The sequence below is a fragment of the Amblyomma americanum genome, chromosome 11 (genome assembly GCF_052857255.1).
Source record: "Amblyomma americanum isolate KBUSLIRL-KWMA chromosome 11, ASM5285725v1, whole genome shotgun sequence".
NCBI lineage: Eukaryota > Metazoa > Arthropoda > Arachnida > Ixodida > Ixodidae > Amblyomma > Amblyomma americanum.
The window spans coordinates 17,003,916-17,019,413 of NC_135507.1; the positions used below are offsets into that span (position 1 = coordinate 17,003,916).

Here is a 15,498-nt window from a genome sequence, read left to right on the forward strand (position 1 = left end):
GCATCTTTTCACTCCCTCCCTTTATCCCAACCCTCAGGATGCGGCTGAGGTGTGCATCGAAGAGTGAGATGGTTACTGCAACAGTTGCATTTGCATACCGACTTAACAGGCACACTTATTTCTGCATACACTAGCCATGGGTAGTACACTGCACTTCAGCGTGCTAGCCAGCAGTGTGAAAAAAAAAAAACATTATCATCATCAACCTGACTACGCCAACTGCAGGGCAAAGGCCTCTGCCATGCCTCTCCATTTAACCGTGTCCTTTGCCAGCAGCGGCCGCCGTATGCCCGCAAACTTCTTAATCTCATCCACCCACCTGACTTTCTGCAGCCCCCTGGTACGCTAGCCTTCTCTTGGATGGTGGTGGTGATAAGCTTTAATAAATACTGAGCCATATCTTGGGGTTAGGTTTGCTCTTGGTGTCGTAAAGTGTCTGGCAGTCGGTGCAGCCCGGCGACTTTTAAAGCCCAGCCCACTAGCTGTTTTTGGACAGCTGGGTCGAAGTTGGACACCGCGACCTCACATCGCTCGAGGTCAGTGAGTAGCCACTCTGCTGGCTGCCGAAACTCTGAGCATATGTAGAGTATGTGGTGCAAATCAGCTCTTCGGGCTCCACATAGAGTACACTCTGAAGACAACAGCCCTGGGTGCATTAGTGCTAAATTCTCTTCGAATCCTCTCCGTCACTTTAAGGACCAGCGGTTATGTTGCCTTCGCATTACATCCCCTGACCAAGCCCATTTCTTCCTCTTACCATAGGGACACCTAATTACATTGTGTGTTGGCAATAAGATAACATTCAAAGCTGTTGACGGCTTTTTAGAAGGGACTGGTGGGGCTCGTGAGACACAATTTGCTCTTCCCGTACGCCACCTGCCACGGTTGACAGGTGGAGGTTTCACACAGGCGAACCTGGTAAGGTGACGCGACTTCCTGCCAGCCAGTGGGACTTCTCCGCTCTTTTGAGGTAACTGGTGACGTGACTGGTCGCCAACCAATCGGAATTTTGCCGGACGACGCCGGATGGCCGCCGCCGGCTTTCTGCCCCGGTGAGACTTCTATGCTATTGCGTAAATAAGTATTATTATTATTATCTGCGGCGCGTAGTTTCACAGCATACCAACAACAGACGTGAGAGGGGGAAGGTAGGTTAAGGAACACATCCGCCAGCAGGTACGAAAACGCTTACGCCGTCGGTAAACACATTCGTGTCACATTCGAACCGCGGCGGCTGCGTTTTTATGGAGGCAGAACGCTAAGGCGCCCGTGTGCTGTGCGATGCCAGTGCACGTTAAAGATCCCCAGGTGGTCGAATTATTCCGGAGCCCTCCACAATACGGCCCCTCTTTATTCCTTTCTTCTTTCACTCCCTCCTTTATCCCTCCCCTTAAGGCGCGGTTCGGGTGCCCAACGATATATGAGACAGATACTGCGCCATTTCCTTTCCCCAAAAAGCAATTATTAGTATTATGTCGCGTTCGAACGCTTCGCACTCCCAGCGAACGGCCCAGGGGGCGGCCAACGCAAGCTGAAAACGGACGGGCGAGCCAACGTGAGACGAGTACACAAGATAGAAACACGAACAGAAAGGGAGAAAATCCAGGGAAACGGCCAAAGCAGAGAGGCCGCCCGAGTTGGCCCGAAGCAGGCTGCGGGCGAGACGCGAACAGTTGTGTGGTCACATCACGTCAGCCTAGTCGTCGTCGTGAGACGAGCCCAGCTGCGAATGTACGCGGAAAAATGAGAGAAGACATAAAAAAAGAAAAATCTACGCAGGTACACAAGAGGGCGGCCAGCTATACAGAGTTGAGTACAGGCGCTATGGAGACCTACATTTTTTTTTTGTTGTTGCTGTTGCAAGCCCTGCCGCACGTGGAGGAGCACGTGGTGGTGGTGGTGGATGGACGTCGCGTGCGCTGCGGAGACGGCCCTATTCAGAGTAGGCCATATCCGCCTAGGCAGTTCGCGGCAACAGCCGACCGGAGAAAAGACGAGGATGCATGATGCGGCGCGCGCCGTTTCCTTCTCCGCGCCGACAGAGATGAAAGAGGCACAGCACAGCACAGAGAAGGATAGAAGGAAGAAAACAAGCAAGAAAACATCACTATCATTTGCTCCAAAGAATACGTGTGTGAACGTGCGCGCGGTCTTAGTACATGGAAACATGGAACACGGTTCCACCTACTCTCTAAAGAAAAAGGAGTAAAAAGGGGGGTAGTAAGCTGTTCTCCAGCGCGCGCTAGAATTAAGACAGCCATCTTTTATTCCTATACTGGAGTATTCGTGCTTAGAGTGTACCTGCTTTACCAACATCCCAGCAAGGTGTGGTAAACTACAACATCCAAGCAAGGTGTGGTAAACTAATGCCCCTGTCACACGGGCATCGCAAATGCCTCTGAGATGCAGGTCTTTTATGTTCAAAAGACACAAGGAGCGCAGCTACACGGCACAAATGTTGCGCCTTTGCCGCCAAGGGCCTTGGAGGCGAAGGCGCCCGTCCGACACCTTAGGAGCCCAAAGGCGAGGAGTTCGAGAACCTGCTTTCTTTTGTTGACAGCGCTTAAAAAACACGGACAGAAGACATAGAAGACGACGTCACAGGCGCTGTGATGTCGTCTTCTATGTCTTCTGTCCGTGTTTTTTTAAGCGCTGTCAACAAAATAATGGATCACCGCCAACTAGCCCGACAATTTGTCGTATTCGAGAACCTGCGATCGCAGTGCCATCCAACGCCGAGAGGTAAAAGCGAAGAAAAAAGTTATGCACCTAACAATGTTTTAAAAACACCTTATAAGCATACGAAAGGTTTGTCTGGTTTTGCTTTTGGGACGGGTGTTCATATTTTATGCTCCGATTTCAAGACAGTAAAGTTCTTCCAGCAACACCGAGCACCCCTGGTGAGCAAGGCAATACGCAGAACCTGCTGCAGCCGATGAAAGTATACCTACTTCAGTTCTTTTAAGGAAGCAATAAGAATTAAAAAAAAAAAGTCTTAGCTCAATTATTGAACAGAATACCCCGCTTCAATTTTAAAACTCTCACTACAGCCACGTCATACACAGCAGCGGGTGCTAGGGCTCAACAACTGCTCCACCTTTGGGCTGCACCGAGAAGCTGCGTCGATGCTCCTTTCGGGTTTCGCTCCTTCGGTGAAAAGAGGTGCCTTTGCTGGAAAGGCCCTCAAGGAATGACTTATGGGCTCTCCGAACCGCCGCATAGCTGGCGAGTTCGTGAATCGAAATGCTCTCCAAAACATAACGCGCAAACGAGCTCGGCGAAGTAGTGCAGTACTCACGATTCCGACACGCACCTACACATCCGACGCTATAGAGGGGAGGGTGCTATATACCACACAAAACGGCCTCTTGTTTCTTCATTCGCAGAGTAGAGCGCTATGGCCGACTCTGATAACGTCTAAAGCAGCCAGCTCCCCTGCCTACTCCTGCGCCCGCGATAGCATCGACGTCGCCGCGAAGCCCTGAACAGCCAGCGTTGTTTTAAACCAAAGGAAGCGAAAGAGGATTTAAAGATCTATGTGAACGAAACGTACGTACGTACACGCACTCGCACGCACGCACGAACGCCGCGAGGTGAATCCGGAATGACTAGCATCCCCAGCAGGAACAGCGGCGACGTGGTGAGCGTGTGCACATTACGTGCACACCGGTGTACTCCCTTAAAATAAAAAAAAAAATCTGCAGAGGGAGTCGCACACAGCGACACGTTGAGACAAATGGGGGGGTCACAAAGTCACGTCCCACGCGCGGGAAGCGGAGGAGTCACGCGAACAAGAGCCCGCTTGTTTGCAGCAGCGCGCAGAAACACACCGCGTAGCACATTCTCCTACTTGCCGCTGAGCGGCGCTGCGAGCAGTGACGGGGGCGCGGTTCGAGGTTAAGGGAGGCACAAAGGGGCTCGCTTTCAGTGTCCAAAAGCCGTCGCGTGCATCCAGCGTGGTATACGGTGCTCCGCGTTTGTGTTTCGCACGCTATACGGCGCCTGCGCAGCACCGTCGTCGTCGACTGACACAAATTTAAAAAAAAACACGAGAGCGACGATTCACGAAACGTACGCACATGTCGACGACACCGTGCTTGCGTGACAGACTCCGCGAGCTTCAAGCGCACCTTCAACACGAGTTAGTTTCAGCGGCAGGAGATTCGAAAAAGCGCCTTGCGAAAAGGGTGTGCGCCCGTTTCAAAATGCAAGGCCACTGCTCCACTATCATCATCATCATCAACTTGGGCTGGTGTACATGCTCAGTGATCAGAGAGTTCACGTATACAACGAGCAGAAGCAGGGACTCTGCAAGCTATATAATAATTATAATTGGTTTTTTGGGGGAAAGGAAATGGCGCAGTATCTGTCTCATATATCGTTGGACACCTGAACCGCGCCGTAAGGGAAGGGTAAAGGAGGGAGTGAAAGAAGAAAGGAAGAGAGAGGTGCCGTTCTGGAGGGCTCCGGAATAATTTCGACCACCTGGGGATCTTTAACGTGCACTGACATCGCACAGCACACGGGCGCCTTAGCGTTCTTCCTCCATAAAAACGCAGCCGCCGCGGTCGGGTTCGAACCCGGGACCGCGGCTGCAAGCTGCTGGTTCCGCTTTTCCACAGCAAGGCCATATAGGCGCCATTCCACCACGTACACTCGGCCCTCTTCACCATGTGCCGGTGTGCCAAGCACGCACTGGAACCTTACAGGGTTCTTTTATTGGCCCAATATTTTCGGCTTTAGCCACTGGCCAGCACTGCGCCTTTGACACCCCTAAGTCCGGAGAATGACACCGTTATTGCTGGCTATCAACCTCGACATCAAAGGAGGCAGCTGCCAGTGATAAAGCGGCAAAAAGAGGGAAAAGAATCGGAAAGTGAAGCCACGAAATACAGCACCTTCCCTCCTCTCTCGGCCCAGACCGGCGCAGTGACGACGGCGCCACTCGGCAAACACACTTCTTGCCGGGCGAAAGGCAAACACGTCTTCACTTTCGTCATCCGCGTTTTATCGCCACCGCGCCGGCGTTCACGATCCAGCCAGAAGAGAAAGCTGCCCCGAAGGTGTTGCGTCGACGTAAAAGAAAAAAAAAAGAAACGACACGAAGAACAGTGCCCACGGCCTTTGTCCTTTACGGCAGCCGAAGTGTATCCACACCCCTGGACTCACAAAGGAGGGGAAATACGAGCAGTTTCACCAGGTACACCCTCGGTAAAACGTCCTCGAGCCACGCGGTTTGCGTCAGAGCCATAAAGTGCGGCCCTTTACGGAACCTAGAAAACCTTAAAAAGATATTTAACGGTGAGGACAGTCATTCTCTTCCATCTAAGAAAAGAAATCTTTGAGCTTTAAATTAAAGGTGCCATAACAAACAAAGTGACCCGAAGACTTCCGAGCGAGGCTATAACTGAAGAGCGCTCAGCGGCGCGAATTCAACGCGATGCGCAACGTGTGACAGAAGTGGGACACTGTCTACGACATACGGACGTGTGCCGGTATGTGTGCCGGCGCGGTTAAGGTGTCCACCAACAATGAGACCGTGACTGTTACTGCGCCTCTTTTCTTTGTAACCAAACCTAGCGTAGTCGGTGTGACGTTGGTTATTCGGAAGCCTTTCGCGACCCCGTCCACTAGTACGCTTACCACTGTCTGTAAATGTCCACAGAGCCACCCCAAAATAAATAATAATTGCTTTTTTGGGGAAAGGAAATGTCGCAGTATCTGTCTCATATATCGTTGGACACCAGAACCGCGCCGTAAGGGAAGGGATAAAGGAGGGAGTGAAAGAAGAAAGGAAGAAGAGGTGCTGTAGTGGAGGGCTCCGGAAGAATTTCGACCACCTGGGGATCTTTAACGTGCACTGACATCGCAGAGCACAGAGCCACCCCGAAAATTCATTCCAGACTGCAGGTGTTCCAAGTCAGCACGGAACGAGACAAGCAAAGGCGCGCATGATATTGAAGTCAATCAGAAGACTCTTTCCTCGACGTAAAACCTCAGACAGGAGGCAACGGTTGGTTGAAGGCAGCTAAGAAAAAAAAAGGCAATCGGGATTGGAACTGACAGCAACGCCATTCAGAACCTCGGCCGAGCAAAATCCTGCCAAGGGAGGCGGACCGGACCGTCTGGCAACATTCATACATTTTTTTTCTTGCGTTAGGCCTACTTGTGTTCTTTCCGGCACTTCAAACGGGCAGCCGAACGTGTGTTTCGTCGAAACGGGGCAGGACGTCTCGACGGGAGCTGCTCGCGATTTCCTCCCTTACTACTGAATGCCTTCTCAACTACGAACGCAGAGACAGTGAGAGAGGGGAATGAATGAGAGTACAGAAAGAACGCGGCGCTGAAGAAGGAAAAGGAAAGAAGAATGAAAGAAAGTCGAAGTAAACAACGGGAGCAGGCGGAAAAAACCTAATCACGGTGTGAGCAGAAGGCGCGCGAACCAGCACACAGCTTCCGCTCAGAGACAAATTCCCGGCGTTCCTCAAGAAACCGACGGCTCTCTCGGAAAGGGTACGGCAAAGAGGAAGAGGAGAAAAAAATTAGAAGGAACGAAGCGAAACAACCAGCCAGCCAAAACCAAGCCAAGCTAAGACGGAGAGCAAGCTTCCAAAACGAAAACCAAGAAATGCAGAGGGGCCCCAAGAGAGAAAGGACTCTGGAGGGGGGCTCCAGGAAAGACTTCATCATCCACACACCACAAGACAGAGGAAGCCGTTGTCAAGAGAAAGAGGGTGAAAGAAGGAGGGATATCACCGCCACTCAAGTCGCCGTTGGCACCCCTCCTCTCCCAAAATTACGGGGTGCTCGCTCTTGCTTCCCCCACCACGCCACTGCCACGGCGCCACTCTCAAGAAGTTCATGGGGGGAAGAAGGCGCGACGGTCAGGATGGAAGGGAGAAAGACCAAGACAGCCTCTTTCTCTGCCACGCGTGCACACAAGCGGATATATATTTTCCCCAGCTGGCGCTCCACCACCACAGCAACACGCCGAACCCGAATTCGGGGGGAGGGGGAGGGGGGCGAGGCAGGAACCGAGCATAGCCCAGGGGACCTCACAGCCAAGACGAGGAGCTCATATGAGGCGGTGTTGTACGGCGGCGCCGGCTGGGAACGGTGAAAATGCCGGGGCGAAAACGCCGCCTACACACAGACACGAACGAATGCGGCAAAGATGGCGATGCTGCTGCGTTCTTCGCGCACTAGGGGGATCGCTTTGTAGTCGATGCCCTTTCGCGGTACGGGTTCTCCAACGCCTCTCGCGGTTTAACGAAACGTCGCTTATAACGAAACGTTCGTTCACGTGCAGGAAACTGCATTTTCGACGAAAACGCCATCTCTCTAAAGCCGGGCCTTGCACAGCACGCAAGAACTAGCCGATGTGCATGTGTACTGGAAACCGAGCAACAGCATGGAATGCTACAGAGTAAATGAATGGGGGTGGCACATATGCCGGGGAGGCCACAGCCACAAAGCAAAGCTCGCCACCAATGGCTGCACGTAACCTAACAATTCCAGAAAACTGATGCAGTACATAGAGTAAACCCAGAACGAGGTGCACCAGGCGAAATAAAGAGTGATACAGTAAAGACCGTGAAAGCTGCAGGTAGTGCAGGCCAAAGTCTATTCAAAGGAGTAACGGGAAGCCCTGCTTCAAAGGCAACACTGAAACTACCTCCCGTCATGCAGTCGCATTTGACCCCATCTTTATAACTTGTTACCTGCTCTTATATTCCCTCCAACACTGCTCGTGAGTGCCAAGTTAAGTTTGCACATCAATATGATTAGTTTGAGAAGTTGGTTGCTTGACAGAAGTTGGTTGCTTGACACCTCCTAAGGTTTATGTGTGATGTCAACTTCTTGGAGGAGTAGTAATGCTTAGCTTTGTTGCGGAGTGCGCTGAACAGGACACGGCGGTCAACTCGCATCTAATTTCCTTCTTACTAACAACTGACGCTCTCACTCTTTCCGGCTGTGTTGATGCTTGTTCAGCAACGAAAGACACACTTACTGGCGAGGAAACTGGATTTTAAAATTTTCCCGCAACTCGATTTAACTCATGACATCCGAGACCTATCAATGCCATTTTAAAGAAAACAGTGGTGTTGGTTTTCGTCAGGGATCTGCGCAAAAAGGCTGTTTCAAAGCACCACAGCTTGGTTTGTGAAATTGGCCGGTGATGACAACACCGGTATTTTGATTTTACTTTTTACATCTCCCACTTTCAATGATGGCAGCATCTTTGTCATTAGAAAGCAGTAATCTATCCGTATGCACAAATTTCAATTTGGACTTGGCATTCCTGTAAGCAGGATGCGAGGCACATAGCATGCATCTTTTCTGCTCTGAACACTTTGTTCCTTGATATGGGAGGCATCTGGGAAGAGGGATTGCTAGCACTCTTTATAAGTCTACTACTGCTTGTATCTGTAATGTTCGGTGAGGTCAGGCACTCCTCCAGAGTGTGGAAAACGTTTGTCACCCAGCGAGGCCCAATTCCTCACCCCACTGAAGATAAGGCAGTGCGACTAAGCAAAGTTGCGTGTTCGTGTTCGAGACGAAATTTCGTAGGTACAGCGTGTATACACAGCATAAGACCTGCCCTCCGGAAATGCAGGAAACTTTCACGCCACACTTCAATTGGCGCGGCATGCAAGGATCGACAAAGGGCCAGTTAGCTCAATGAAGTCATTTGCAAGAAATCCGCTCATTGCGTGCAGATTCTCCTCACGCCTATTTATTCAACATACCATTTTTCCACCCGCTCTCAGACTTTAGTTATCTTGTAAAACCAGACCTGCTCTACAAACAAAGTAAAAACTGGATAAGAATTTTCCACCGAGACACGTCTCACAAAGCAAGCTTTCACTTTTCAACCCAGGGTGAGTGGGGGCTTCTGGCCTAAACAGGGTGAGTGGGGGCTTCTGGCCTAAATCTAGAGAAAGGAGAGTGTCAGTAGCAGCAAATATCCCTCCTGCTGTTGCACATAGTACAAAAAGTGGCTGGGACCCAATTTGGAGAACATTTCCCTTTGTTACGTATGGCTCTAGAGGACCTCAATCAAGGGAATTAAATAGGTTATTATTACACAATAAATTACATTGAGTATTGAATTTTTTCCCTTCCACAGTGGCAAGAAAGTGCATTAGGCATCACCTCCCCCCCTCCTTCATTTTAACAAGGACCATATTATGCCCCACCGAGGGTGGCTTCACCATAAGCACTTGAAGCAAGCCAAAAAGCCACTGAAACCAAGGCAAGGATAGGGGAATGTTTTTTTCAAAATTCGTGGTGTTGATCAATCAAAGGTTAATAGTGCAATCATTCTCTACCTGAAGGATAACTGATTAGAAAATAGAAGAAAGAAGGACGACACAAAAACAACCATGTGAAGGAAAAACAGGATGCACATGCTTACCTCATCAAGCTGCTTGGCTGCATCGAAGTTGTCTGTGGTGAAGGGCAACTCATCATAGATTCCCTGCATGTGAAAAACGTACATGAGTATGGTTTTTGTTAAGTTCATGCATATGATCATACTGCATTTAATCATAATTCAGTAACCAAAGATCTCGGAACATGTCAAGCCAGCTAAATGATTCTTGCTTTTTCCAAAGTCTGAAAAAAATAAGCATCCTTGCTCATAACCAAGTCAAGCAAGCCAATGGAATAACAGGATTATGCCATGCATTGCTATGTGTGCCTTTAAGACAAAGGTTAATTAATCACAAGCATGAACAAGTCAACAAAACAAATTAAGCTCTGCTAACTACAAGATTCATGCAATAAATTTTCAAAGTGGGAGCTCCAATGACGGCTTATAATCCAAAGTTCGCAGTTATCCCATATCTCTTAACAGAGGTATGCGAACAGTACTTTTTAAAAATTAATTCGAATACAAGTAAAATACTTTTAGGAATATTCACTGTTTATGCAAATATTCACACAAGGCATGTTCGCGTAAATCAGCAAAGTGCTATACCTTATTCAGTTATAGCTATGCCTGTTAAAAGAGTCAACACTGATCTCCACAAGGGGGTGCTCGACACGAAACTTCTATATTAACTCTATGACATCCGCGTCCAAATCAAGAGGAACTAATGGGGTTGGGCAGGGCATGTAATGCGAAAGCTTATCCCTCAAAGGTAACGGAGTGGATTCCAAGAGAAGGCAAAGGTAGCATAGGACGGCAGAAAGTTAGGTGGGCGGAAGAGATTAAGAAGTTTGTGGGGATAGGGTGGCTGCAGCTGCCAAAGGCAAGGATTAATTGAAGAAACATGGGAGAGGCCTTTGCCCTGCAGTGGGTATAGTCAGCCTGATAATGATAGGCGGTGCTCTGCATCTTTTGTAATTTTCCCTGGACAGCTGAATGACATGACGAAAGAAGATACATTTTCAGTGTCAAGGGGGCTGACAACTGACCAAGACATGTTTTGAGATTATGCTGGAAATGAGAAGATTGTGGCTCATAATGACAGAATCAAGCTCTGCGGCATCGATGAAACGAAGATTTATATATTTAATTTGATACTGAATATTGCATAAAACACGCTGAAGCCTCATTACATCAGATGAAGCCTAAGAATGATCAGTTTATATCCCACCATGTGCCCTCAAGTTTCGGTAAAACACGACCTATATGTTTTCAAGCGCAAGTCATTTTTTTCTTTCTTTCCAAGTTTTCGTCATATATTATCACGCTTTATGCTTTCTTCAATCATATTACTGATGAATTACTTTCAGCTGTTGTTACGAGATGATGCTAAAGTGTTTGGATTGCTAGGTTGATAGTGAAAAACTTTTTTTTTATCAATGGCGCTGATCTGGGACATTCTAGGAGCATTCTAGCTACGGTTGAGTAAAACTATCGTCAAAGCAACACACATCACTATGCCATAACATCGAGTGTGGAAACTCAAGTGGATTCTAAAGCTGTGTAACTACTGTGTGGTGGCAATGACATTAAACCTGGACATGTGGCACCGGTTCTGAAAATAACGGTATTAACAAACGTAATGCATTAAGCACTGGTGTCATTTCTTGTGTGCATATGGTGCAAATATATCTGCGTATAAAGTGCACATTCAAGTGCAGTGGACAGCACATGGTCCCCCAGCGTAAGCTTCTCTATACGAAAGATGTTCTTGAAGACCAGAGACCTGTCTTTAGTCACAGTGCCAGTAGTGGTAGTTGAATCATGCGGTAGGATTTACTTGAAAATGATGGGTCGTACAACTTGCAGGTTTTCAGCAACAACTAAAAAAAAACCACGTTGGCAACAGGAGAGAACGTGACGACCTTGCGCAAGGTCTCTTCCAAGTCGCCTCGCCGACGTCACACCTGCTCGAAATTTTTCTCACGGAGATAGTAATTCGTGCTGCATCTTCATTTTTGACCACAGTGCACCGTCTCTCATTGACGTCACGCCACGTGACCCAGGCATTTCCCCCCCCACCCTCCTCTTCCCAGGCAAAGCGAGACAGGTTCCAACACGATCACGGTCGGCAAACACTCTTTTTTTGTTCGCTCGATGGGAGGCTGGAGAGGATGCGCGCGATATCTTAGCTCCGCTTCCCGATAAAGCGGCCAACTCGAACGCCGCGTCAGTGTGACAATCTCATCCGCGCACACACGGACACACATATGCGGTGCCAAGACTCGCTCCTTTAAAGGTCCTTCAGCGACATTGAGACCCTTTAACGGCCGGCGACTGAGTGGAAATGAAAGTGAGAGCGCATTGCACAGACTGCGCTCTTCTGTGGGAATGGAAGAAAAGAAAAAGAACGGAATCTCCGGAAAGAAATTGAGAAAGGCAAAGACGGAGAAGAGATAACCAGTCGACAGAAGTCACGGCGTTTGTACAAGCATGTCAATTAAATGTTGCGCGCACACTGACATGAAATACAACCGTACGCACCACGGTCGTACATGGGGCGACGACCGCAATATATGACTCTGGCATTAAGCGAAGCCGTACAGTGACGAGTACGCCGTTTTTCCGGATTCGGAGATGTACCCTTTGAAACGAGAAAACGAGCTGATCGCATCAGTCACACGATAGACGTAACGGAGCGTCCGAAAAATCGCTTCGCTCCGGAAAAAAAAAAAATCGGAAGTCCATCACAGAGCGGCCGGCACGTGAGCTGTAGCACAGGAAAGAAGAAGCGTGAAAACTTGACCGCACGCGTCGAAGCGGCCTCGCCTATTTCCAATCAATAAGCAGCAGGCAGCAACTACGGCGGCAGAAGCGGCATGAGAGCACTCTCGTATCGAAAGAGAGCTCACACACCGAAAAAGAAAACCGTGCCAGCTACGCGAGAAGTAAGAGACACGGCAAAACTAAGCGCACAGCATCCAAACGACACCCGCGCCGCAGGCAGTAATCGACTCCATTCAGGAAATTGCCTTCCGCGGTCGTTTGTCAGGCGCGCGAAGTGACCAACAGCCGGAGCTACCCCAACCCGCGCCCGTGGTTTCAGTAGCGAAAACGCCGCGGACACAACCTCGGTCCCAAAAGAAATATACAAGCCTGCATTTGTGTACGGAAGTTGACAACACGCGGTTTCCTTTCTTGTTTTGTTTTCGTTTCGCGGCCGCTTCCAAACGAAATTTGGCACCACACTCAGGCGACGACACATGCGTCGCGCGGTCGCTCACCTGCATGGCAGTGACTCCAAGTTCTTCGTTGCTGATCTTGCGCAAGTGTGAACCCAGCGAGCGCGCTTCCACCTGCAGGTATATGCTGTCCGCGATCGCATCGTGTCGCTCGGCGGCCGCACTTTCGGCAGCCGAGGCCGACGACGCCTCCTTGGCGAGCGGCGATGGGAGAAACAAGTTGCTCTTGAGAAACTCATGCACCTCCAATCGGTCCGCGAACTTGCTAATGTTCCCGAACAGTTTGATCGAGGGCTTCGCCTCGCCGTGGCCCGCGCACAGCACGCAATCGGACACCACAGCGACGACGACGAGAAGGTGAAGGAGAGCGGTCCGCAGCAGGGCCAGAAATTCGGAAGAAGCTGCCGCCATGTTCCCTTTCGGGGGGTCAACAAACACCGCCGCCGCACTGCACAGCACACAGCTCCGGCGGTGCTTGCGAGGCCGGCTTAGCTGAGGCGACTTCGTCACGTAGCCGTCGTCCGGCGTAGCCGATTCATCGCGCCAGGTCGACCACCAACGACACCAACGCGGCGGCTGCACAGACGCGACCTGACCACCACAACACAAGATCACACGAGCCGCCCGACTGCCGCATGTCCGACACCTTGCGTCCGAGCGGCGTCTGCCATTAACGGGCGGCGAAGGCCTAGCGCTGCCAGGATTGGCCAAGAAATAAGTAACGTTATTGTACATTTAATAACATCAAAAAATAATTATTTAATGTATATGTAAACTTGTGCAAATTCTAAACTAAAGCAACTATTTACTATTGCATGAAATTGTTTTACAAACAATTATTTGCCGCTCTTCTGCAAATCAATATGGCGGCGCCCACAATATCAAAACATGAAGGCGAAACGGAGAGGATGAGCTGACGGTAATCCGAGATGTGACAAGGTCGGTCATAAAGGAGAGGCAGAATGATATCCCTGGCTAATAGATATGCGACACTTCTCACTTGCAGTATTCTTAAACACGTGGTTATACCTGTCAGTGTTTCGTTTTCGCATCCAGGGAACTTAGTAGTCTCGGCTGGCGTACGAGCACGAAGGTCGTTGTACACGGGAAACAGTGAGCAAAACAGTTCCTCATGTGTCTGCCAAACTTTTTTCTGTGTTCCACGGATTTTGCCTAATTAGTTTTGCGTGCTTCAATATAAATTTACAGGGCAGTGCTGCGAAGTGCGGTACGAGTGGAAGGATCCCATATCTGAAGATGAAGTGTGAGTGTGTCATTGTGGTTACGTTAAGCTAGGTGCCAGGTTTTTTCACTGCGAGGCCAATTCCGCTTGTGTGTATGTGCCATGTTTACGACGGAACAATAACAACTGGATAACCAGTCACTTCACGGGTGTACTGACCATATGGTTCTACGTTGCAGTGTCAACGTTACCTTCGTTAAAAAAGATGGATCGAAGGTGCCGGTGCGTGGAAAGGTTGGCGACAATCTGCTCTATCTAGCACATCGACATGGTGTCGAGATGGAGGGTATGACAGTGTTCATGGTTCTCTATCAATAGTGAACTCGGTCGTATAGCCCAGTAAACTTCAGCATATTTGAGGTTCAGCTTTTCATCTTTTTTCAATGGCCAAGTTGTCACCGCCCGGAACCTATCGTTGCCTCTTTCATGTTTGCATTGAATGCAGTTAACATGCCTGAACTGCAAGATTATAGTTTCGTTATAAAAGATGAAAGGTGTTTCATAATAATGTCTATAAAAGGTGCACATTACGCATCACGAAGATTGTCTATGGTTAGTTGCTACCTCGAGTAATGGCAACATCTTTCCCACAGGTGCTTGCGAAGCTTCGCTGGCTTGCACAACCTGTCATGTGTACGTGAAGGAAGATTATTACGACAAGCTACCAGAGCCGGACGAAAAGTAACCTCCTTTTGGTCTGTGCTGTGAAATTTATAAAAGTGAAGCTACAGTAGCACGAAATGAACTGCTTTTGCTTTCATCTGTAGGGAGGATGACCTCCTGGACCTGGCGCCATTCCTGAAAGAAAACTCGAGGCTTGGTGAGAAACTGCTAATAGTTTTATAGCGACAGCTGTTATATCTGGTTTGGCCCAATTAAATCTCCTGAAAGGAAAAATCTTTTTTTCTTTTTTGCATAAATCACGGTCAGTAGACTAAATAGAAGTGATGTGCAAAATATTACGCAAAAATATTCATATCTGAGCATATTTTATTTGTGTCCACATATGGAACATAGCGCCTCAAAGCTGCTACATGAACGTAAACACTGCATCATTTGCTTGCCTTTTCTAACTGATTGTTACACATGAATAAATGTTTAGCTGTAAGAATATATGCTTCAGAGGATTATTCCCTAGTTCACGACCTATGAAACCGATAAAATCGGTTCTTCTGTGACGACAAGCAGAGGGGAATTCGGCATTTCTGGCACCGAACGCTCCTTTTAGATGTACAGCCTTCACGTCGCAACCGTTGTGCAAATAAGATATGTGTTCAGAAGTTGGGGCCAATGATCGTTTCCAATCATAGGTAGTGCTTATAGTCTGGCTTCATCGAAGCTGTCTCAAGTGATCTGAGCACAGGTGGAGAGGAAGAGAGAGAGAAAGCAGCTTGCAGCCTGTTTTACACATGGTTTCTACAAAAAGGCGAAATCATTTTTAAAGATAGTTTTTTTGCTAAATTTGTGTCAGAAACCTGAAACAAACTATTCCCACGTTCCATCAGCGTGCTGTTTTGTTGTTTTGGAGCCTTTGGCCAGCTCTGAAGTGACGCGTGGTATGAAGGAAAGGGTTCCCCTTTTTTATTCCCCCTTGTGCACTGCTGCCACTTTGCATTTTTCTCCGTCTCGGGTTTTATGCA

At 48.9% G+C, this 15,498-nt stretch overlaps 1 protein-coding gene across 1 annotated transcript in view; it reads right to left on the reverse strand.

The window, feature by feature from the left end:
- Positions 1-13,275, reverse strand: part of LOC144110283 (VWFA and cache domain-containing protein 1) — a 68,394-nt gene extending 55,119 nt beyond the window's left edge. Inside the window, 2 exon segments of the mRNA XM_077643124.1 lie at positions 9,419-9,481; positions 12,658-13,275. Coding sequence (XP_077499250.1) covers positions 9,419-9,481; positions 12,658-13,026 — 432 coding nt within the window. The 5' untranslated portion in view covers positions 13,027-13,275.
- Between the last annotated feature and the right edge of the window lie 2,223 nt (positions 13,276-15,498).